Below are 25,233 nucleotides of genomic sequence, written 5' to 3'. Positions count from 1 at the left end.
GTCGTGGCAGGGCGCGCCGCGAGTCAACCTGACGTACCCGACATCCTGTGGATCTACTCGGGGGGCTTCATATGCCTGGAGATTCTGTTCGGGGGCCTCGTCTGGATTCTGGTGGCCTACTCCCGCGTCCCTCTCCCTCTGCTGCAAGGATGGGTGATGTTCGTGTCCGTGACAGCATTCGTCTTCTCCCTTTGCTTCCTGGGCGTGTTCCTCTCCGGCAAGACCAAGACTGATGCCGACTGGAAGTTCCTGGATTTGGTTTGCCACTCAGTAGTGTTTGTCTATTACTTCGGAGCCTTTTTACTGGAAGCAGTAGCCATCTTCCTGCACAGTCGTCGGGTTTGCAGTCCAGCCTTTGCTGGGCCGCCGCTCATGGATGACAACCAGTATCGCATCAACGTAGCCGCCACAATTTTTGCCTTTGTGACCAAAGCTTGTTATGGTTGCAGTGTGGGTCTGGCTTTTCAGAGATGGCGACTGCATTACTCCATAAGTAACTTGCTACAGACGTTTAGTTGGAGGCGGAGGTCAGAATCTCACTAGGCAGACCCGGGTTCGATCCCTTGCCGCTTTTTATGATCCCCTGAGCACTGCCAGGAGTAATTCCTGAGTGCAGAGCCAGTGTAACCCCAGAGTTTTGCCTGGTATGTCCCAAAAACCAAAAAGAAAGGAAAAAAAAAAGAAAGAAAGAAGCATTGTCCAGGTGTTGGTTTCGTTTGTCTACTTATAGTCTGATTGATTTAAATGTCATTCTGTCCAGATATAAGAACATTTCAAAAATAAGTTACTCAGTTTGAAAGAGAATCTAAGTACAAGCCTAGACTTATTTCCTGGGTGGAGTTTAAATTTTATTATAATATTAATTATATTATATAGATAGTGCCATTATTTTTACATGTTCCCCTTTTCAAAGAAAATTTCCCTTTATATCCACACAATGAACAGATAATATTCATGGAAAAGGAGTCTCTCTTTTGTCTAGTTGCCCAGAAGCTTAAACTTGGAAATTTAGTGAACCTTGAAGTTTAACTAAATATCCCAAAACAACATTCCTAATAGGTTTACCACTAAACCTTATCTTTGAACATGAAACAGGGATTAATAGTCATTTTCTTTAGAGGCCTGGAAATATAATAAATATGTTAGTTTTCACAGGCCTGTACAGCCTCTGTTGCAGTTATTTTGTACTGATGTTTCTACATGAAAGTAGCTGTAGACAACACATAAATGAGTGTGTGGCTTTATTCCAATAAAACTTTATAAAAGAAACAGACAGAAGGTTGGAATTGGCCTGTATGCTTCAAATTATAGTTTGCTGGCCTGTGGTATAAACCCTTAGTTCTATGTTCTGTATTTTATTAAACTTTTTTTCTGAGCTAAAGTTAATTAGATAAATCTCAGTTGTATCATAATGCAATAATCCTAATGTCTTTTTGTTAATTGTCAAATACCTTAAACAGGCTTATCATTTCTCAAGTAATAAGGAGCATATAGTTTCTCAAGCTATTTCAATCATGAAACGTGGCTGTAAGGAAGTGTAATTCATGATGGGATCCCTTGTAGCCTGACCAAATTCAGGTCTCCTACGAGTGAGCAAAACTCCCTCTTCACATCCTTCACATGGAGATTCCCCAGAGGCCATTTACCAGCGCTGTATCTCTCCACTTACCTCATACTTTGAATTTAGTCATGCTTTGAAATACAGCTGTTTGCCCTGTGCATGAATATATGAATATTGTGTGTGGTTATGTAAAGCTTTACCAAATCTAGAGCTCTAAAATAAGTTTTAACTTATAATTATTCTATTGTTTGAGTTAAATTTGAATATAGTAGTAATTCTATCTTAAAGTTATGAGTTCTCAGTTTGTTTTTTATGGTAAAACATCCACACGTGTTCTTTTTGCATTGGTGACAGCACAAAGTCACTTTTAGAACAACAGCCATCAAAAACAAAATAACCTGCCTCTGGCTGACTAGCATATTTTAAAAAGAGACAGTGTTTTAACCCACCTGTAAGACCTTCATTTTGGACAAGTGTCAGTATGGCTTGAAAGAAGGGAATAAATTTGGACTCCCCCTCACAGTTCTCACCACGTTGAAGTAAGGAATTCCCAACTCCCACTCCACTGGCTACATGTTGCTCCAGTTTGCTGCCTCTGGGAAAAGAGGGCTTTTGAATGCTCTCTTCTTTAATCCTTTTCTTTTTAGCTGAAATATTGCCTAAAGCGTGCCATGTTTACATAGGACTGTTAGATTTTATGGAACATAGAACAATCATGAATCAGTAGTATGGTCTGTGCTCAGTAATCAACTGCTGTTGATGTAATAATCTCCTAGAAAGAACTTTGTTAGAGTTTCATTTTTAGAATTTAAGGAGAAAACATGTTTCAATATGTGGCTGAAGGAAATAAGTTTTGTGACTTTATACACATGTCATGTCTTTTCTATAAATATCCCACTCTCTGGGTTTTTCTAGCTCAAGACCACACATTTGAACTTGTATTAAAAATTGTATATTACAGAGTCATAAATGTGCCATAAGGATATATAGTTAATCTGCTCTACCTGGAGTTATATAGTCTGCTAGATTTAATTGTGAGATTCTATTTTTGTTTCCAAGGTATAACAGGTCTTTACCTGCTGCCATTACGTTACATGGAAACGCTTTGGTGGCACTTTTGTAAATGAATTGCTTCTAGATAATTAAGAACCTTAAGTCTAAAACTTATCTAATTGTGAGTATGCTTAGATTTGTAAATTAATTGCATTTTAGATTTGTAAGCTGAGTGACAAAGCACTTGAACAAAAATACTGGCATATAAGAATTTATATATCTCTGCTGTAAAGATGGCAACGTCTTGGGTGGTTTTAGAATCTGGTAACTCCATGATGAAAAGAATTTTATTTTATAAGTGTTGTAACTCTAATAAAGTATTCATTTGATAATCTTTAAAAAAAGAAAATATGTCATGGCAAATCTCACAGACTCTGGAGTAGAGAAAGAAATTGAATTGATTTGATTTGATTTTTTTTTTTACAGTGCCATATCTTTCCTTGGGAGAGCGCCCTGCTGAAAGGGTGTTATATGAATATAGTAGATAAGCAATTATAGGCATCCTGGACCCAGTTCCTAGGTAACAGGTTGCCTCAAATACTTCTTTTTTTGCTTCAGACTCCTTCTGGATGCACAGCCAATCCTTTCCCCCTTTCATTTCTGTCCACCGATCTTACTGCTTAGAAACTCCATACCCCCTACCCACATAGCAACATAGCATCCCAATAGACTATAAGTTGGTGAATGATCTGCTCTATTTATGTTTAATGCATTATTCATTATGGCGTGGCAAGGAGAGATTAAAAACTCTAAGCGTCATAAGACAAAATACCTGCTGAATAACCTAAAGACTCGATTTATCTAAACCACTGGCCTGTCCAGCTGACATATTCATTTGCCCTCTCTTCACCTCTCCTGAAACCAGCACTGATCAAAGACAAGTTCTTGCAATTCTTGACAAACCTTTATCTTTGTTTACATAAAATTTCTTAAGCATTTCCTCCTTTGGGACTGGAGAGATAGCACAGTTGGTAGGGCACTTTGCTTGCACGTGGTGTCCCAGGTTGGGTTCCCAGAACCCCATAGGGTCCCGTGAGCCCTGCCAGGAGTAATTCCTGAGCACAGAGCCCGGAGTAACCCCTAAGCATTGCTGTGTGTGGCCCCCAAATAAAAACAAATTTTGCTTAGGGTTTGAGAAAAGGGGTGTTAGGGTCCCTGGGAGCGTCAGATGGGTACACTAGTGATGGGTACGGAGTGGAATATTGTGAGTGAGAAACTATTATTAACAGTATGGCAAACCACAGACTCTCAATCAATAAAAAATTCTCTAGACTTCCTGCATAAAGTTGATAGAATGTATTTGCATGTTTTATTAATGACAGTAAGTATACCTATATCAAAGCGCAGCAACAAATAAATAGAATAGATTAAATGGACATTAAATGGAGATTTTAGAGCTATAAAGATGGTGAAAACATACTATGACAGAAAAATGGGTCTGCAGTATAAATGAAAGCATTTCTAAACGAATGAATTTTAGTCAACATGTCTAGAAGCATAGAAGTGTTTTGTGACTTAGACTGCTCCACCTCCGTGAGTATAACCGTTATCTTCCCTCCCACATAAACAGAAGTACAGGCACTACTCACAGGGGCTCTCGACTCCGTGACTCTGTGTCTGTCCCGATCATTGCTCGGGCGCGACGTTCACTGCATCAGACAGAGTTGCTCACGTACACAGCGCAGCACTGCACTGTGATTATTTCCTGCGGTTTCCAAGGCAACTCTTTTCAGCCTTATAATTTATTTATTTGGATTAGATCATTTTTTTTAACTTTTGGGTCACACCCAGCGATGCTTAGGGATTACTTCTGGCTCTGCCCTCAGGAATTACTCCTGGCATTGCGTGGGGGCCTGTATGGGATCAAATGGGAATCCGGTATGGGAATCAAATCCAGGTAGGGCGCATGAAAGGCAAGTGAAGTGCCGTATCCCCTGTACTATCTCTCCAGCCCCAATTCTGGGTAGTTACTTTTTTTTTTTAGCCAGCTTTATTGAGTTACCGGGATTTATAAGACTGCTAATTATACTTCTCACGGATACACCATTCCAACACCCACAACACCAGGCAGCTCCCCTGCCCCCGGCCCCCACCCCCCACCCTGACAGCAAAGCTCAGCCCTACAGACGGGATCTTCCTGATGCCTGCCATCATTTGTCGTTTCCTTACTATGTTCAATTTTGGTGATTTAAAAACCACCTCTTAAAACTCAACTATTCCTCTGTGTGTGCGTCATGCTGCTCTAAGAAAGAACAAAATCCTGGTATTTGTAGCTACAAGAAGGGTGGAACTAGAGGATATCTGAGTGGAGGCAGTCGGACAGAAAGGGACACACAGAGAAGGATCTAGTATGTGGCACTTAACAATACACAGCAAGGAACGAGCAAAGGTGCAAGGGCAGTTATCAGGGGAGAGCTGTGTCACACAATTGTTTGTGGGATTGAAAAGGAGGGGTGTTGGGTCCTTGGGAGAGGGAGGTGGGGGATGCACACTAGTTGGGTACACTAGTGGTGTGTGTGGGGTTGGAATTACTTGAAATTTCCTGAGAAAGCATTCTTAAGAGCATTGTAAACCACAGGATATCTATTTCCAAGAAAACACAGCTGGAAGTCGACCCAGACTGGGTTCGTACAGAATGAGAAGGGGGTTTTGATTGAAAGTTGATTTCATAGTCCTCCGATGATATTAATCCAAATGAAAACAAACCTGTCACTCAGCAGAACGGAGAACATCAGGCCTTCTGCCACATCCGATCTTTCAAAACAGAACTGCTGTCAATAGATGCCTAGTTCTTAATTTTTTTCTTTTACAAAAGCTTAGTGATTATCAAACTATCTTATTAAAATTAGTCATCTAAATGTCTTGTTTTCGCCTTGGACACTGTCTTACAAGTTCCTCTCCCCTGTCCCATGTCGCACACACATACACACGTTACCTTTTCCCACTCAGCATGTGAACAGAGACTGACTTCTCTACAGCACACTGGGTAATGCTGCCTGCTCGTCATCTGCTGCTTGTGCTGGCGGAGGGACAGTCTCTGCCACACGGAGAACACTCCCCGTATCAGAAAATTAGCAGTTTCCTGAAATAAGCCATACTGTCTGTTTTAAGCTGTAAAATGAATTGTACCTCAGCATCTATAATATTTGATGATAGAATTGTCAGGTGCAAGTTTGAACTCAAACGCTTAGAATGTCTGTCATGACCAAGGGCCCTGATGCATATATTACAAATCCTGCTTCCCTCCATAATGGTTTTGACACTAGGCACCATTTCACTCTCAACAAATTCCATGCTCAGAATTTATTATAGGATGACAGATACTGCTTTAAAGACCACTTCAAGCCCCAAGCTGCCAGCTGCCAACAAATATACCCCCGAAAGGACACGGTGAAGTGAATCTCCCCCTCAAAGCTAATACATAATTGTAATAAAGATAACATGGTCCTCGCCCTGATATATTTCTGATTTATTGTTTTGTGCATGTATTCCTTGGAGTCATAGTTTATTCACAAGTCAGTATCTCTGTCTTTCTCTAGACAGAAGACATCTGTCTTTCTCATTCTATCAAAAACGTCTTAATATAGAGGTATAACTGCAAGTATTTGCATTAGTGCCTCAGAGACAGAGGTAGAGAGAATTAACTGAACCTTTGTGTAAATATGGATGAAGTATAAGATTGAATTAGTCCTAATAAAATATATATTTGTCCACTCAGGTTGTCTTAGTCTCAAGATAAAATTATTTTTCTGATATTTTATACCTGATTTTAGTGTCTTTATTTCATATGTAATATTTCCATTTCTGGTCATTTTAAACTGGTGCCTAAAAGACATTTTGAAGACTAAATGACTAGTGATAAGATGAAGAATGCTTAGGATCTCCCCCACGCCCACGGTTTGGGGTATGGAGACCCCAGGACCCTCTCCCGCCTCTCACTCTCCCTCCCCACCAGGGTGTTAAGGGGCGTGGCCACACGTCAGGGGCGTGGCATCAAAGGGGGCGTGGCCTCCTTCCAGTCCGAAGATATTTTTCCCGCTCATTTCATTGTGCTTTGGCCATAATTGATAGAATCTATTCCTCTGAAGAGTACCCTGGTCATCTTAGTCACTATAGGTTAACAGTCAACTGACATAGCCTATCCTAATTTTACAAAAACTGTCAGTGAACACATCAAGCTGCACATAAAGTCCTTTGTAAAAAGATCATAGCCCCACGCTTTCTCTTGAGACCCCTCTCAAGCTAAGGAGAGCGCCTAACAGTAAAACCCAAAACAACATGAAGAAACAGTGAAAATCCCACCACCAGCAGATTTGGAAGGGAGGGTCTCAGCAAGCCCAGCAATGACTCCCCAGAAATACAGTCTCCTCTCTGATAAAGAATTCAGAGAGGAAATCGTGAAGATGGTTGAAGAACTTAAAGCAACTATGGAGCGAACATCCAATAAGTTAAGGGAGGATATGGACGCAGCATTGGAACTATACACCAAGATAATCCAGGAAAAAATGAGAGCAGAAATTTCAAAGCTACGAACGGAAGTGACACAATTAAAAGAATCGGTAGATGAAATAAAAAACTCAGTAGGAGCCCTTAACAATAGAATGAGCTGCAGAAAGCATATAGGCAACAACAAATCATGGCAAAAGACCTCAAAATGGCTCTAGAGCGAATTAGAGTCCTAGGGGATGACCTCAAGAGAAACAACGTAAGAGTCATTGGAGTACCAGAACCACAGGGAACCAATCCTAATGAATGGGCACTGGTGAAGGGACGGGTTCTCGAACTTTGTATGGGGGAAACATGAGCACAAAAATGTATAAATCTGTAACTGTACCCTCACGGTGATTCACTAATTAAAAATAAATAAATTATTAAAAATAAAAAGGGGGGCTGGAGCGATAGCACAGTGGGTAGGGCGTTTGCCTTGCACGCAGCTGACTTGGGTTCAATTCCCAGCATCCCATATGGTCCCCTGAGCACCGCCAGGACTTAATTCCTGAGTGCATGAGCCAGGAGTAACTCCTGTGCATCGCCAAGTGTGACCCCAAAAAGCAAAAGAGATAAAAATAAAAAATAAATAAAAAATAAAAAAAAGATGAAGAATGTTTCTACATTCTCCTTTAGAGGGAATTGGCAAATGTCTGTTAGGGCCAATTCACAGTGGCATCGGTACTTTACCAGGGAGCTTGGCGCGGTGGCATCATATTTCTAAAAGAAACATTCACTCTTGTAAGGTGATCATACCTCAGCCAAAGTAGATAAATATAATCATAAACAAACAAATTTCAGTGATCCCTTTTTAGGAATTTAATTCATCGTTTAGATCTACTGATAGTCTCCAAGGATGACACAATTACTTGAGCAAAAATCATGATTATTCCAATATACAACATAGAGGTCCAAATGGTGCATGAAATTTCTGTTTCACATAACTATTGTTTACTTCAGACACTGATTTATTGATTATTTTCTGAAACATTCCACATGGTTTTTGTTCAGCAATTTGTTGAATGGCAAGATAAACCAGCTGTAATAAGAGAGGGTATTTAGAATTAGACAACTCAACTTATAATGAAAATAAATTCATTATTCATCCAGTTTACATATTTTTATGTTGTGTGTAGTGGAGAGCTTTTAAAATGCATCATTATTATAAATCTAGATTTTCTGTAATATCATTTAAAGTGAGTACTTTAAGACTATTTAATAGACTTTGAGATTTTAAGACTCTGAAATTTAAAATGGAGGTAGTTAATATAGTACCCCACATTTATGTCAAAGCATTTGATTTTCACAAATTTTTATTTTCCCTAGAAAACTAGCATTTTTTTTTTGGTGCCCAGTTCCTACACACACCCCCAGAAAGCACAGCCATGGTGCTCAGGGACCCCTTTGGCTCTGTGCCCGGGAGTCACTCCTGGTGTGCTCGGGGCCCACAGGGGAAGCTGGGGATCACACCTTCCCTGCCGCTGGCCCCCGTTCTTTGAAAATGTAAGAAATGTACAACAGAGATCATACTTCAAGTTTCCTCACACTCTCTAAGCACTTTTATCTCTCTGTTTTTCTCTCTTGTTGGGAGTTCTCAGGAATGTATCTTACCGTCTCTTTTACCAAACAGTCAAAGAATATTTTTTAAATGCTTCAGTGATCTTAAAGCTGTTTCTTTGGGGATGCACCTTCCAGGCAATGCCCAGGAAGCCGAGGGCAGCCTTGGGCCCTAACTGGTGACTCTGCTCCACACTGGCTGGTGGTTCAGCCTGAGGGTGCAGCGATGCTTAGATCCTGGCAGCTGCCCACTAGGCTAACGTGCCTGCCCAGCCGTGCTGGGCACCTCCAGGTCTGCAGACGCCAGGCTCGGGGCCACGTGTGCCAGGAGTCCAAGCTAACTGCCTCACCGAGCCCTTAAAACTGTTACGTTCAGGAAAATTTAACATCATGGAATTTGTACCACATATTAAGACTTTAAACTCTTGATTAAAAAAATTCTCTTTTTATTAAGTATATTTAGTAATTCAAAGATTTGAAAAGGTGTTGATATTTTCCCATGCTGAATATCATTTGAAAGAGGGACAGAGGGATAATACAGTGGGGAGGGCACTTGCCTTGCATGTCCTCGACATCCCCTGAGCACGAAGCCAGGAGTCAGCCACCGAGTGTGGCCCCCAAACAAAGCCAAACAAAATTTATTAAAATCAGTCTTTCCAAGTGACCATAGAGAGCACACCCTGAGAAGGATTTTTTTTACATATTAAAAGACAATCTTTTCTTTCTCTAGTACAACTGATAAAAATATATGAACAAACATATTTGTATTTTGTAGTAATTACATTTAAAGCAAACATTTAAAATCTTCCAATTAATTTATTTTACATTTGCTTATATTTTGTGTTTTATATTTTCTCAATGACTTTTTTATAGTTTCACTGAATAATGTTTACCACAAATCTACAAATAGTGCATCCTCTTTTTTTAAAGTCTCATCATACCTCTAAATTGCGTTTATCTGAGATTCATCTAAAAGCTAATTGGAGCTACCGGTCCAAGAGCGCGGCGACTCCCCCCACGTCCGCGGTCTGGGTCCAGAGCCCCAGGTCCCACGTCTCCTGCCTCTCAGACTCCCTGCAGCAGCCCTGAACTGTCACTCCCCACCAGGCTGTTAGGGGCGTGTCCACACGTCAGGGGGCTTGGCCTCAAAAGGGGGCGTGGCCTCTTTCTGGAGCGGCGACTGCTTATGCGGCCGAAGATTTTTTTCACAATCAATGCATTGTGCTTTGGCCATAATAAATCGAATCTATCCCTCTTTAGAATACCCTGATCATCTTAGTCACTATATGTTAATAGTCAACTGACCTAGCCTATCCTCATTTCACAAAAACTGTCAATGAACTCATCAAGCTGCACATAAAGTCCTTTGTAAAAAGATCATAGCCCCACGCTTTCTCTTGAGACCCCTCTCAAGCTAAGGAGAGCGCCTAATAGTAAAACCCATAACAACATGAAGAAACAGCGAAAATCCCCACCACCAGCAGAGATGGAAGGGAGGATCTCTGCAACCCCAGCAATGACCTCCCAGAAATACAGTCTCCTCTCAGATAAAGAATTCAGAGAGGAAATCGTGAAGATGGTTGAAGAACTCAAAGTAACTATGGAGTGAACATCCAATAAGTTAAGGGAAGATATGGATGCGGCATTGGAATGATCCACCAAGATAATCCAGGAAGAAATGAGAGCAGAAATTTCAAAGCTACGAACAGAAGTGACACAGTTAAAAGAATCGGTAGGTGAAATAAAAAACTCAGTAGGAGCCCTTAACAGTAGAATGACTACTGCTGAAGAAAGAATCAGTGATCTTGAAGATGAGCTGCACAAAGCATATAGGCAACAACAAATAATGGCAAAAGACCTCAAAATGGCTCTAGAGCGAATTAGAGTGCTAGGGGATGACCTCAAGAGAAACAAAATAAGAATCATTGGAGTACCAGAACCACAGGGAACCAATCCTAATGAAAAAAACACAATTAAAGACATCGTCGCTAAGAAATTCCCAGATCTAGAAAATATGGACATCCAGATCCAAGGAGTCCAAAGGGTGCCAGCTAAAAGGGACCCAAATAAAAAATCCCCAAGGCATATCATAGTCAAAATGATGGATGCTATGGATAGAGACACAATACTGCAAGCAGCAAGATCAAAGAAGGGGATCATATAAAAAGGAGCACCCCTTAGATTCACAGCAGACCTATCAGAAGAAACCTTCCATGCCCGAAGACAATGGTGTGATATAGTGAAAGAACTCAATGAAATGAATGAGTCACCAAGAATACTTTACCTGGCTAAACTCTCAATTAAACTTGAAGGAACCATATACTACTTCACGGAGAAACAACAGCTCAGGAACTTCATAGACTCAAGACCAAATTTTAAAGAAGGACTCAAAGGGCTACTATAAGACAAGGAAAAAAACCTATAAGAACAACAAACCCTACAGAAAAATGGCACAAAATCCCATGACAATAATTTCTCTTAATGTTAACGGTCTAAAAGCACCAATCAAGAGGCACAGAGTGTCAAAATGGATTCGGCAACTAAACCCAACTGTCTGCTGCCTACAAGAAACACATCTGAATAGTGAGAACAAACACAGACTCAAAATCAATGGATGGAAAACAATCCTGCAAGCACACAGCTCCCTCAAAAAAGCAGGGGTGGCCATACTAGTATCCGACAACATAGATTTCAGGCTAAAAAAGATTAGAAGGGACAGCGAAGGTCATTTTATATTCATCAAGGGATATGTACAACAGAAAGAAATCACACTATTAATTGTATACGCACCTAATGAACGACCAGCCAAATACTTAAAATAACTCCTAACAGAATTTAAGGAGGACATAACTAACACCACAATAGTAGTAGGAGACTTCAGCACTGTTTTATCACCTCCGGATAGATCGACAAGAACAACACTCAGCAAGGAAACAATGGCTCTGAAGGAAGAAATGGAAGAGACAGGGCTAATACACCTATACAGGGCTATACACCCCAAAAGAAAGAATACACATTCTTTTCCAGCGCACATGGATCATTTTCCAAAATAGACCACATTCTGGGTCACAAATTATACCGTAATAGAGTCGGGAAGATAGAAATTATATCAACTATCTTCTCAGACCATGATGCACTGAAGATGGAAGTTAATCATGCACAGACGCGGAGAACCAAATCAAACACTTGGAAATTAAACAACTCACTATTGAGCAATGAGTGGGTCACACAGAAAATCAGGAAGAAATCAAGAGATAATTGGAAACAAATGAGAATGAAGACACAAGCTACCAGAACCTATGGGACGCAGCTAAAGCTGTGTTAAGGGGAAAATTTATAGTTCTGCAAGCTTTCCTCAGATAGGAAGAAAGGGCCTATATAGATAGCTTGACTTCACAGCTCAAGATCTTAGAAGAGGACCAGCAAAAGGAACCCAAACCAGATCGAAGGAAAGAAATAATAAAACTTAGAGCAGAAATTAACGATATGGAATCCTGAAAAACAATCTGAAAGATCAATGAAACAAAGAGCTGTTTCTTCGAGAAAATAAATAAAATTGATAAACCGCTAGCAAGACTCACAAAGAAAGAAAGAGAGAAAACCCTAATAAACCGAATCAGAAATGAAAAGGGGGACATCACAACAGAAACCAAGGAGATTCAAAAGGTCATCAGAGACTACTTTGAAAGTCTGTATGCCATGAAACCAGAGAACCTAAAAGAAATGGACGAATTCCTTGACTCCTACAATCTCCCAAGACTGAACCAAGAAGACTTGAAATATCTGAATAGGCCCATAAATATCAAGGAAATTGAAACTGTAATCAAAAGTCTCCCCAAAAACAAAAGCCCGGGTCCAGACAGATTCACTGGTGAATTCTTCCAAATATTTAAAGAAGACTTGTTGCCAGTTCTCCTCAAGCTTTTCCAGGAAATCGAAAAGACATGAACCCTTCCGAGCAGTTTCTACAAGGCACATATCTCACTAATACCAAAAGCAAACAAAGACACCACTAACAAAGAAAACTATAGACCAATATCCTTGATGAACACAGATGCGAAGATCCTCAATAAAATACTATCAAATAGAATCCAACAACTCATCAAAAACATCATACACCGTGACCAAGTGGGATTCATCCCGGGGATGCAAGGATGGTTTAACATTCGGAAATCAATCAACATAATCCAGCATATCAACAAAAGTAAAGATAAAAACCATATGTTCATATCAATAGATGCAGAGAAAGCATTAGACAAGATCCAACACCCATTCATGATAAAAACTCTCACCAAAATGTTTTTGGAGGAACTTTCCACAAGATAGTCGAAGCCATTTACCACGAACCTATGGCAAGCATTATCATCAATGGAGAAAAACTAAGGGCCTTTCCTCTAAGATCTGGGACAAGACAAGGATGCCCACTCTCACCACTTTTCTTTAATATAGTACTGGAAGTATTAGCAATAGCCATCAGGCAAGAAAAAGATATTAAGGGGATTCAGATTGGAAAGGAAGAAATCAAGCTCTCACTCTTCGCAGATGATATGATACTATACCTAGAGAAGCTTCAAAGCTCTAGTAAGAAACTCTTGGAAACAATTGACCTGTACAGTAAAGTTGCAGGCAATAAAATCAACACCCAAAAATCCATGGCCTTCCTATATGCAAACAATGAGACAGAGGAAAGGGACATGAAAAAGCAATCCCGTTCACAATTGTGCCCCAGAAAATCAAATATCTTGGAATCAGCTTAAAATATCTTGGAATGAAGTAAAAGACCTCTACAAAGATAACTTTAAAACGCTACTCCATGAAATAAAAGAGGACATGAGGAAATGGAAACATATCCCCTCTCATGGATAGGGAGAATAAATATTGTCAAAGTGGCAATACTCCCAAAAGCATTATACAGATTTAACGTGATCCCTATAAGGATACCCATATCATTCTTCAAAGAAACGGATCAAGCAATCCTGAAATTCATATGGAACAACAAACGCCCACGGATAGCTAAAACAATTCTTGGGAAAAAGATGATGGGAGGCATCACCCTCCCCAACCTTAAACTCTATTACAAAGCGGTAACAATTAAAACAGCATGGTACTGGAACAAAGGCAGAGCCAAAGACCAATGGAACAGGTTGGAATATCCCTACACACAACCTCAAGTGTATGATCATCTAATCTTTGATAATGGAGCAAGAAATGTGAAGTGGAGCAAGGAAAGCCTCTTTAACAAATGGTGCTGGCATAACTGGACAACCACATGCAAAAACCTGGGCTTAGACCTCGACCTGACTCCATGTACAAAATTCAGATCAAAATGGATTAAAGACCTCAACATCAGACCACAATCCATAAGGTACATCGAAGACGAGGTCGTCAAAACCCTCCAAGGTATTGAAGATAATGGTATCTTCAAAGATGATACACAACTGATCAACCAAAGGAAACAGAGTGGGACTATATTAAACTAAGAAGCTTCTGCAGCACAAAAGATACAGTGACCAGAGTACAAAGACTATCTACAGAATGTGAAAGGATATTTACACAATACCCATCAGATAAGGGGTTGATATAAATGGTATATAAAGCAGTGGTTGAACTCTACAAGAAGAAAACATCCAACCCCATCAAAAAATGGGGCGAAGAAATGAACAGAAACTTTCCCAAGGAAGAGATACGAATGGCCAAAAGGCACATGAAAAAGTGCTCTACATCACTAATTATCAGGGAGATTCAGAACAAAACAACCATGAGATACTACCTCACACCACAGAGACTAGCACACATCCAAAAGAACAAAAGCAACCAGTGTTGGCGTGGATGTGGGGAGAAAGGAACTCTCCTACACTGCTAGTGGGAATGCCGACTAGTTCAGCCCTTTTGGAAAACAATATGGACGATTATCAAAAAACTAGAGGTTGAGCTCCCATTTGACCCAGCAATACCACTGTTGGGAATATATCCCAGAGGAGCAAAAAAGTATAGTCGAAATGACATTTGCACTTATATGTTCATAGCAGCACTGTTTACAATAGCCAGAATCTGGAAAAAACCCGAGTGCCCTGGAACAGATGACTGGATGAAGAAACTCTGGTACATCTATACAATGGAATACTACGCAGCTGTTAGAAAAAATGAGGTTATGACGTTTGCATATAAGTGGATCAGCATGGAAAGTATCATGTTAAGTGAAATGAGTCAGAAAGAAAGAGACAGACATAGAAAGATTGCACTCATCTGTGGAATATAGAATAATAGATTAGGAGACTAACACCCAAGAATAGTAGAAATAAGTACCAGGAGGTTGACTCCATGGCTTGGAGGCTGGTCTCTCATTCTGGGCAACTCAGAGAAGGGAACACCAAGTAAAATGTGGTCGGAGGTCATGCGGGGGAAAGGTGATGCGTGCCGAATGTAGACTAGAGACTGAACACAATGGCCACTCAACACCTTTATTGCAAACCACAACACCTAATCAGAGAGAGAGAGAACAAAAGCGAATACCCTGCCATAGTGGCAGTGTGGGGTGCGGGGGTAGACGGGACTGGGGAATGTCGGAGAGATGCTGGGTTTACTGGTGGTAGAGAATGAGCACTAGTGAAGGGATGGGTTCTTGAACTTTGTATGGGGGAAACATGAGCACAATAATGTATAAATCTGTAACTGTACCCTCACGGTGATTCACTAATTAAAAATAGATAAATTATTTAAAAATTTACAAAAAAATTAAAAAAAGAAGTAAGTACCAGGAGGTTGACTCCATGGCTTGGAGGCTGGCCTCACATTCTGGGAAGAGAGCAACTCAGATAGAGAAGGGAACACCAAGTAAAATGTGGTTGGAGGCCACGCGGGGGAAGGGTGATGCGTGCTGAATATAGACTAGAAACTGAACACAATGGCCACTCAACACCTTTATTGCAAACCACAACACCTAATTAGAGAGAGAGAACAAAAGGCAATGCCCTGCCACAGTGGCAGGGTGCGGTGGGGGGAGATGGAATTGGGGGGTGGGAGGGATGCTGGATTTATTTGTGGTGGAAAATGGGCACTGGTGAAGGGACGGGTTCTAGAACTTTGTATGAGGAAAACATGAGCACAAAAATGTATAAATCTGTAACTGTACCCTCATGGTGATTCACTTATTAAAAAAAATCCAGAAAAGAGTGCTTTAAGTTATTCATAAGTAAATCCTCATGGAAAAACTCAGGAATATTGGTGCAGGCACTGGGGTGTGGATAAGTGATAAAACACACACTTTCAATTTTTGCATGTGTGAAATCTCAGGTTTGAGTCATGACACCATCCCACTTATCCCGAAGTGGCCCAGCACTACCACAGGCAGTCCGTTGCACTGCAAGTCCAATCCCTTGTGACAGAACAAGTGTATGACCTTCAATATTGCAACAACAACACAGAACATCGATGTCATCTCTATGAACTGTAGATTTTATAAATCCCATCTTGACAAATTTCATGGGGACAGAGTCCCTTCGTTTGGGATCTCACACTTCATCTGGTTGTGTTTTTTGTCCCTTCTAATATTTATGTCTTTTACATTATTTATATTTATGTCCTTTATAAGAAATCAGTAAATGAGTGAGTAACTTGGTGGCCTGGGTATGTGAGCTGCCCTAGAAAATTAATTGAATCTAAGGATGGGGTATTTGGCTTTTGGAGCCAGTTGCTCAGAACATGGAATCAGAATTGGCACCTACGTAGAGATAGTCTCGTGGGATTGAGCCCGACACCTACAAAAGCAGGACACTCGTCTCCTGCTGGGGATACTGTAGCCAGGTCAAGTGTCTAAATTGCATTTCTAGCCATCAACTGGTGTCAGAATTGCCCAAAGATGTGTTAAAATCACAGGGTTCAGAATTGGGTGCTGACTTATGGCCCCTAATATAACTGCCCCGTCTCCCCTCATTGGCACTTCTCCATCTCAATCAGTTCTTGTGCATCGCTGTTCAGATTTCCTTCTCTGTCCTCACATTCGCACGTTTCCTTCATTTTGCTAGAAATCCGACTGTCCTGCTTGCTTACCTCCCTCAGCAGTTTCTCAGGACTCCTGGATGCGATGCAAGTGATCATGTGTGTAAACACACAAAAAACGAAGGGGAGGCACCGGGCACATGGCAGCAGCGCTCTTTCTCTCCCGCAGCCTGAGTTCTGTAGTCTCAGCCACTTTCCCCCACCCCAGGGAGGTTGATGGCGATAATGAGGCAGGCAAAGGAAGGAATGAGGGCCAGGCTGGTTGGTCTCAGTTGCAGTTTATTCCATTCCCATCTCCATTCTCCTCTGATTCTCCTCCTGCTCCTTCTTCCCCCAGGCTACTTAACTCTCCTTCTCCTCTGGGTCTGGATCTGGATCTGGCTTCTCCGGATCTGGCTCTGGGACTGGCCCCCAGCCCACTCTCACAGCCTAGTTAAATCCCCCAGCATGATGGGTTGGGGCTTACACATAGGTGTGGTCACAATCAATAGGGGTAAAGTTCTTTCCCTCAGGGGATGCTTCTTCTAGGACTGATTCTCTTTCAGCAGGACACCCACCCAGGAGCCGAATTCCATAGGTGTGTTTCTCCTCTCCTTGTCCAACTAAAATATAAGCATTCATAATATTAATCATTTTGAATGGACACAGCAAGACTTGCATTAAGCTTATAGAATTGCTCTCCTCAGGTCATCTCGATCTCAGACTACAGTGCTCAGGCCAGATTAGTCTTTCCTATCCCTAGCAGGGCCCTAGTCTAGTCGTTGTTTTTGGATCATGGCAACATTTGTCCATGACCAAGCTCCTAACTTATAGTCAAGCATTAGGCACTTTGGCCAGGCCCATCTTGATACTAGGGTATCACATAACTCACCGCTTGCCCTGGGTCTGTCCCGTCCCTCATTGGGACCCTGCTTTTGGGGTGCTAGGAACTGAGGGCAACTGAGGCTTAAGTCGAGAAAGCAGATGCCCGGGAGTGATTAATATTTGAAGCCAATTAAATCCCATGTTACCAAAGCATGTTAACAACTGTCTTTCTTTGTCCATACAAAAAGGACATTGCTTTAAAGTAAAGTATTCAAAAGACACGAGGAGAGGAGAAAGGCAATATTAAATTACAATACAAGTTAATTGTCCTAGAAAGGTCTGACCTTACAAATTAACAGAGTCTGATTAGGGGAAAAGCTGATTAACTATTTGGGGAAGAGAGCATAGAGAAGTGGTTACAGATAGACAAAGGAATGGGAGTGACTCGGGAGCACTTTGATGGGTGTGACCTGATATACCTAAGCTCCTTGTGGCAAGGAGAACAGGATATACCAATGTTGTCTAAAATGTTTAGAGATTATTACCAGATAAACCCAAACTCTTTGTGGCAAGGGAAAAAGGACAAACCAATGATATCCTACAATCATGCAATCACACATAGGACGCACCACTTTCCCTCTAGTCTTCTCTCCCACACACGTCACATTTTGCATTTCTGCCTCTATAACAACATGCTGCTCTCACTACCTGCTACATGCACCCTCACTTCACAATTTTTTGTTTTTTTTATGCTTTTTTTATTGCATCACTGTGAGATAGATTCGTACAAAGCTGTTCATGATTGGATTTCAATCATACAGTGTTCCAACACCCATCCCTCCACCAGCGAACATTCCCCAGCACCAGTGTCCCCAGATTTCCTCACATCACCCCACCCCCCACCCCTTGCCTGATTCTATGGCAGGTGCTTTCCTTCTGTCGGTCTGTCTCTGTCTCTGTCTCTGCCTCTGTCTCTCCCTTTCTCTCTCTCTCTCTTTCTGTCTCTCTCTCACTCTCTCTCTCCTTTTCGGCATTGTGGTTTGCAAATATAATTTCACAAGATTTTATTTCCACCGACTCTCTGTCTTACCTAGAAAAATCCATACTTTTCATTTTTCAGCACTTTGTGTCTTTCTCCTGAAGCCTTCTCTAGGCGATGGTAGGAAGTTTCCTTAGTCATCTTTGCTCCTTACATTTAGGGAAATTGATCGATGCACAATTTGTTCCTGCAGAGATAGCATCTTAGACAAAATAATGGTTCAATTGATGGGATCTCTATGTTACATGTTTAAGACGTGTTTTCTGAGTACTTGTTCCCATAAGAAGCTCTATGGACATGTAGAAATGAAGGAAGACAAATGGAATGAAGGTTTTCAGGAACAAATTAAGGAAACTGCCACCTGGTTTCTATGACCTTCTGCTTCCTGGCTTCCAGAATGACTGACAGCTGCCTGGAGAAAGCAATGGTGCCAGAGGAGATAAGCAGATGCTAGCCAGTTAAATCCTTCTAAGGAAAACCAATAACATAAAAGAATAACAACAAAAACTATCCTCTCCATGAAGAAGAGCAATCACTCCCTCGGTAGCAAGAAGGTTCCAGCAGCCAGAACCTCTGCCTTTACCCAGTTATTGCTTTTCCGGGAAATCAAATGTTAGATTATCCCAAGAATTGTTGGCTGCCTGACAAGAGCGGCGTCTAATCTCAGTGTCTGCTCAGCCTAACCATCTGGAAGTGAAATCTGCCTGCTAAGATGAGCCACCTCAGATGTATGACGCTCCAATTGTTTAGGGCCAAACCAGACTCCCCGTATCTTAAACCCAAAGCCTAGGGCAGGCTGACTGCTAGAAGGATCTACTGTTTCATTAGACATGATTACACATAAACTGGTATCAGACTTAACTGCACTGTTAAAGGGAAGAGTTAGATTTGAAAAATGAAATACTGATAAATAATATTAAGTTATAGATGTTATCAGCACATTACTTGTCCTTTTGCACAAAACTAAATAAACAATGTATTATCCATAATAAATATACTTTAAAATACACATTCCACATGAGCAGTCTTACTTTTATTACTGCATCTCTCTACAACAAAATGGTCTGTGACCAATATTTTATGTTTGTTTTTTGTTTTTTGGTTATTTTTGCTTTTTGTGTCACACCTGGCAATGCACAGGGGTTACACCTGGCTCTGAACTCAGGAATTACTCCTGGCGGTGCTCAGGGGACCATATGGGATGCTGGGAATTGAACCCGGGTTGACCGCCTGCAAGGCAAACGCCCTACCCGCTGTGCTATTGCTCCAGCCTCTATTTTATGTTTTATAGAGAGAAACTATGAAGCCATTTAAGTAAAAGTTCTGCTAAAAAAAATTATACTTATCCTCCCCTCCCCCACAATCTCATAAGAATTTGAAGAGACAATGTGCAAAGGCAAAGAATATACTAAATCCTGTGATTCCCTCTGCCCTTTCCCTTCTATGCCAACTACCAGCATCTGTAAATCAGATTGCATATATGATTTGAGAAACAGAGACACTAGAACAATTCATGTACACAAAATTATATTATTTACCCTTTAAGCTTGGCTTGACATGCATTTTATTATGTTATCTTTTGCTTAGAAATTAAACAAATAAACCAAGGTAGTTCTAAAATATCTATCCCATAAAAGGAATACCCAACAAAAGTGACATAAATTAATGAATAGCCTAAAAGCAATATAGCTCCACTCTACCGGGAACACAAAAGTCTATTTTGACTGTTTTCCTCAATATTTTATAACACAATGCATCAATCTGAGGTCTCTACATTTTTAAAAGCTTGGGATCCTGTTATAAAATTATATGGTAACTAGTTTTCCATTCAATGAAAATCTCCAAATATAATTTGAACAATACTTTTCCTGACAAGAGGGAAGGGGAAGGTGAGGACAAAGAAGGGAGGAAGGAAGGAAAGAGAGAAGGAAGGAAGAAGCCAGAAAAAGTGGTGATAAAGTTAACAGTAGAGGTGAAAAAGCTTCATATCAGTTACTTAGCAATTAAAGTCTCAAAATAGAGTATTTCTAATAGAGCATACATCAGAGAAGTCTATGTGGAAGACTAAAATACTAAGAAATATTAAAAAAACCCTCAAAATTAATAGTTCAAAATAGCAAAGAAATGGAAATTTACATGTGTGGAAAAAGTTGTGGAAAAGTTAGACGGATAAAAACTAGTCATAGTTGTAAAAGTGATTTCTTGGGGTAAAATGTGTTCAGGGAGGCCACAAAACCCAAATCCATCCGTCTCCTTCACTAAATAAAACCTCAAAAAACCCAGGGTCTGATTTTGAGATTTCATTCATTTATTGAACAAGGTAAGATATTTGTGAGAAATAGAAATACCTGAGTACTCCTAAAATCACTGACCCTTTTCTTTATTTTCCCAGAGTGCTACTATTTTTCTCCTTCTGTATAAATTAACTATGATTTCAGTGTAGGAAAAATAAAGTTCTCCTTTGCTGTGAAATCATATGCATTATAACCACAGGCACTCTCCAAGGGAGGAAAGGCTGGTAAAGGCCGGGGGACGGTTTACCTTTGTTGATTCATTGCGAGTCATGTGAGTTTTATAGTAACCAGCAGCGATTTTATTTGAACTTTCCAGCATCCTTCAGACGGTTCGGTACTGGCAGCCTGAAGCTGGCTCCGGGGGGCCCTGGGTGCCTCCCAAAGGCGCCAGCATCCTTGGCCCCGCTCCCGGGCACCTCTGCAGGGCGCCAAGGTCAAGAGGAAGGGCAGGAAGGAGCCCCGCACTGAGCACGAGCTCTCCTGGGCAGGGCCAGAGTCTTCCTGCTGCTTGCTGTGGTCTGTGCGGTTGTACAGGAGCGTTTCCTACCAGCTTCGCCCCCGCTGCGCCAGCCTGGCCCCCTCCCCAGAGTGCAGGTGGCACAGACAACGCACTCTCCATGCACTTGACCTGCGCACCGTGTGTCCCACCGACAAGCACTGCAGAACACACGCCTGGGAAAGTGTCCCCAGGACCCGACGCCCACGTGTGCAGGCGTCAGGACCCTCTGGTCGCGGCACGGTGTCTGGCAGAGCCAGGCGGGCGCCCCCGCCCAGGACGCGGTTCCTTTTGTCTGGCCCTGCGCTGCTTGGCCGCGAGGCCGGCACCTGGACAGCCCCCGCCGCCCTTTGGTCCCTCCCGACTGGGAGCGAGTGGAGAGGCCGGCCCATTCCTTGGAGGGGTTTTGTTTTGGAAGCAGGAGTCAGGAGCGCGGAACTGCACCTGCTCCTGGCCCCTGTCCTGCCCTCTGGGCTGCCTGAGCCGCAGGATCTGCCTTCTCGGGAGAAGAAGGAAAGGTAAACGCGTCTGAACACCCCCGCGTGCCTGTTTAAACAGCAATTTCTGGCTTCCAGCGGCCCCTCCACGCCTCCCCGCCCCTCCTCTCCTCTCCTCTGCCCTGCTTCCAGCCACCCCGGGGAGGAGGAGGGGGGGGGGGAGAAGGAAATCTTCCATAGACTATGTTCCCATATGGTTCCCAGCGTGGTGCCATTAAATTGTCCCCTCTCTGAGTGGGGCTAACTGGCCGGTAGATGGGACTTTCTATTGATGTTTGAGTCACCGCAGAGTTCGATATACGCACGTGTATATAATTCATCACACGAAGGTCACTTTCTTCACCTTTATTGTTCAGCTGCTTAAATTGTTATTCCGAGTGAATTTCCATGTAATTATCTGCTTTGGTCCTAATTTCAAGCACTTCAGAAAGACAAAGGGAAAACAGGGGGGGGGGGATTAAAAAAAAATAAGACTTAGGTTTGTGAATTACGTTCAGAAGCGTTTTCCTCATTCCCTAAACCGCCAGATGTCAGCCTAAATTGAAGAATGGGTAAGAAACCGTGTCCCATAGTGGTGGTGTCTAGAGTGGCAGATGGAGTTTGCAGAAGCCTGCAGGAGGAGTTAGCCAGCAGTTGTTCAAATTCAGTGTTAGGAAGAACACAGTGCCATGGCCAGCACTCTAGCGGGTTTTTGATTATGGGAACGTAATTGTCTCATAGATCACTGATAGCTTAATTTATGAGGATTGATTTCATTAATTAAGCAGTTCGAAAGTTACGCTCAAAGACTCTGTCTGTCTAATTATATCTGACTTAAGCCTTCTTGGCGCTATCAGGAGGCTGATGGCTGGAGGGGTGACGGGGTGGCAGCTCTTTCTGCCACGTGTCCGTTTCCTTCTACATGTGTCATTGACTGGATTTACATTTCAATGGCTGGTAGCAGATACATGAAGCAAGGCAGTTTTCCCTTTTGCTCTCAGTTGAGCTATATAAAACCCCACAGATGTTAATCTATGACAAATGTGCCACTTTTGATTTCACAAAGAAGGGGGCACGAATGGTGACAGAGGCCAGGATTGTCCTTTCAATGGTGGTGACCATTTCAAATTGGTAGAACATGGATTTTACTTCTAAGGACTGGATAGCTGTAACTGGATTCACCTAACAGGGGGGATTTGCTTATTAAAATAAATAAATATATTTATTTATTTTAAAATAAATAAATATATTTATTTATTTATTTTAATTTTTAATTTTATTGAATCACCATGTGGAAAGTTACAAAGTTCTCAGGCTTATGTCTCAGTTGTACAATATTCAAACACCCATCCCTTCACCAGTGCCCATATTCCACCACCAAAAACCCCAGTATACCTCCTGCCCCCTCCCCCTACCCCCAACTGCGTAACTGATGAATTTCACTTTATTTTCTCTTTACCTTGATTATATTCCATATTTCAACACAAAACTCACTATTGTTGTTGGAGTTTCCCCCAAGAAAGACAGCCCTACTGCCAAGGAAGCATTTGATGATTAGTTTTCCATTGCTTAGAATGAAGAGATATGTAGCCCCACTGCTTCAAGTACATAACTCTTCTTTTTTCTTTTCCCTTTTTTTTTTCTCATCCCCCTTACTGTGCCTCATAATATGATGGATGCCATGCTGTGTTTCTCCCCGAAAATGGGAAACAACCGGGAGAGAGGGATATTTCCTCTTCTTGGCCGGCATGCGGCTATGGCTTAGTTCACAGTCTAGAGAAATGGCTGCTACTTTGATTACCTTTAATATTTCAACAAAAACCTCACTGTTATTGTTTGGAGTTTCCCCCCAAAGTCAGACCTGCTAAAAAGGAACTGTTTCACATTGCTGACAGATGTCAAGTCTTTGAATTTCTGTATAAAGTCCAGGGAAAAATTCTGCCAGAAACTGCATAGCCCAGCTCACAGTACCAGTGCATTGCTGTAGGAAGCCTCTCTGGATGCCAAAGTGGGTTAGAAGGCCTCTGGAATCAAAGTCTTTAGGTGCAGAGGGTCCGTTTTGCGCTCAGCAGTTCCAGATTTATTTGGGCCAAGGGCGTGCCAGTAACGCCCACTTCCCATGGTTGCCTGTGAGCCACAAACTGTAAAAACCGTATACCTCTGGGTTAGGAGTCTTAGAAGGTGGCTCTCACCACGTGGATATTGCTGCCGCCACCATTTTCCGTGCAGAGAGACAGGGTGGAGAGGAAAAATCCATTCCCGGGCAGCGCGGAATTTAGCCCAGCTCACATTCCCAGTGCATTGCTGTAGGAGGCTGCTCTGGATGCCAAAATGGGGTAGAAGACCTCTGGAATCAAAGTCTTTAGGAGCAGAGGGTCCCTATTTTTTTAAATTAGTAGATGCAAGATTAAACATGGAGGAAGTCTCATTAATATATGAGAAAATTCAAATATATGTTAAATATTCTTTAATATGTTCATATTAAACAAAATTCAAATATATGTCAGGTGATTTTTATCTTCAGAATTAAATGATGAGTATAATATGAAATGGAATGACAGACATGAATTTAGATGACTGACTTCTTTATGTGTGTATATGTGTATATGTCTGTGTCTGAGATAGAGAAGTGGGAAGAAAGAGAAAGGAAGGAAGAGCAGAAGGGGGAAGGAAGGAGAAGACAATACGTATTTAGAATTCAGGCTTGGCCTAGTTGGCTCTCATCACTCATGTATCAATGAAATGAGATGTTTCTCATCTGCTCTTCACCTTCATCAGAATCTTTACTCGCGATGCTTGCTTGAATGACGTCACCCAGGGTCTTACCTTTATCCACTGAGCCATGGAAGCCAGTTCCCTTTAAAGCCAGCGATACCACTGATAATAAAAAATCACATTTGCTTATATTTCTGAGAGGAAAAAAAGAGCTTGAAGTTATAGATAGGGTGTTATTAATCCTGTCGTGAAGTCCTTTGTGACATAGTGAGTTCCAGAAATGTGAAAGGCCTATTCTGTGGTCGTGGGGCGTATCAATGAGAGAATCAGATCAACCTTCTATGGCAGTTTTGTCAGCTGAACCTGATTTTAATACCAGACCAGAAGGAAGGAGGAACAAAATAAGAAGCTGTCTTTTATTTGATTTGACCTAATTCTTAACAAGAAGGCCTTTTAGAGTCCTTCATAGAATATGAATTCAGAAGACTTAGTTCTGATTATATCATACATGGAACATATGTATATACTTGTATATATGTATATCCATTTATATGCATAAAGAGATAGAGAACTAAAATAAACCAGAGACTTCTTATTCTCAAGCGTTTCACAAAAGTATCACGGGCTGGAGTGATAGTACAGCGGGTAGGGCGTTTGTCTTGCATGTGGCCAACCCGGGTTTGATTCCTCTGCTCCTCTTGGAGAGCCCAGCAAGCTACTGAGAGTATCCCGCCCGCATGGCAGAGCCTGGC

The 25,233-nt window shown here is 41.6% G+C and overlaps 1 protein-coding gene across 5 annotated transcripts in view; it reads left to right on the top strand.

Moving 5' to 3' along the window:
• LOC129404835 (protein MAL2-like) overlaps nucleotides 1-25,233 on the top strand; it is a 106,273-nt gene that overhangs the window by 29,735 nt on the left and 51,305 nt on the right. The window contains exon 3 of one of the 5 annotated variants that reach the window (XM_055137886.1): nucleotides 11-6,776. The exons of 3 other annotated variants lie outside the window; for them this stretch is intronic. In XM_055137886.1, the coding sequence (XP_054993861.1) occupies nucleotides 11-543 (533 nt within the window). In that variant the 3' untranslated portion in view covers nucleotides 544-6,776. Of the gene's footprint in view, nucleotides 1-10; nucleotides 6,777-25,233 lie in introns of those variants that run through there. One more of the 5 variants, XM_055137885.1, reaches the window with a different exon arrangement.

The sequence above is a fragment of the Sorex araneus genome, chromosome 5 (genome assembly GCF_027595985.1).
Source record: "Sorex araneus isolate mSorAra2 chromosome 5, mSorAra2.pri, whole genome shotgun sequence".
Classification (NCBI taxonomy): Eukaryota; Metazoa; Chordata; class Mammalia; order Eulipotyphla; family Soricidae; genus Sorex; species Sorex araneus.
The sequence above is the reverse complement of the archived record's forward strand: the minus strand, read 5'-3'. Positions and strand labels throughout refer to the sequence as shown.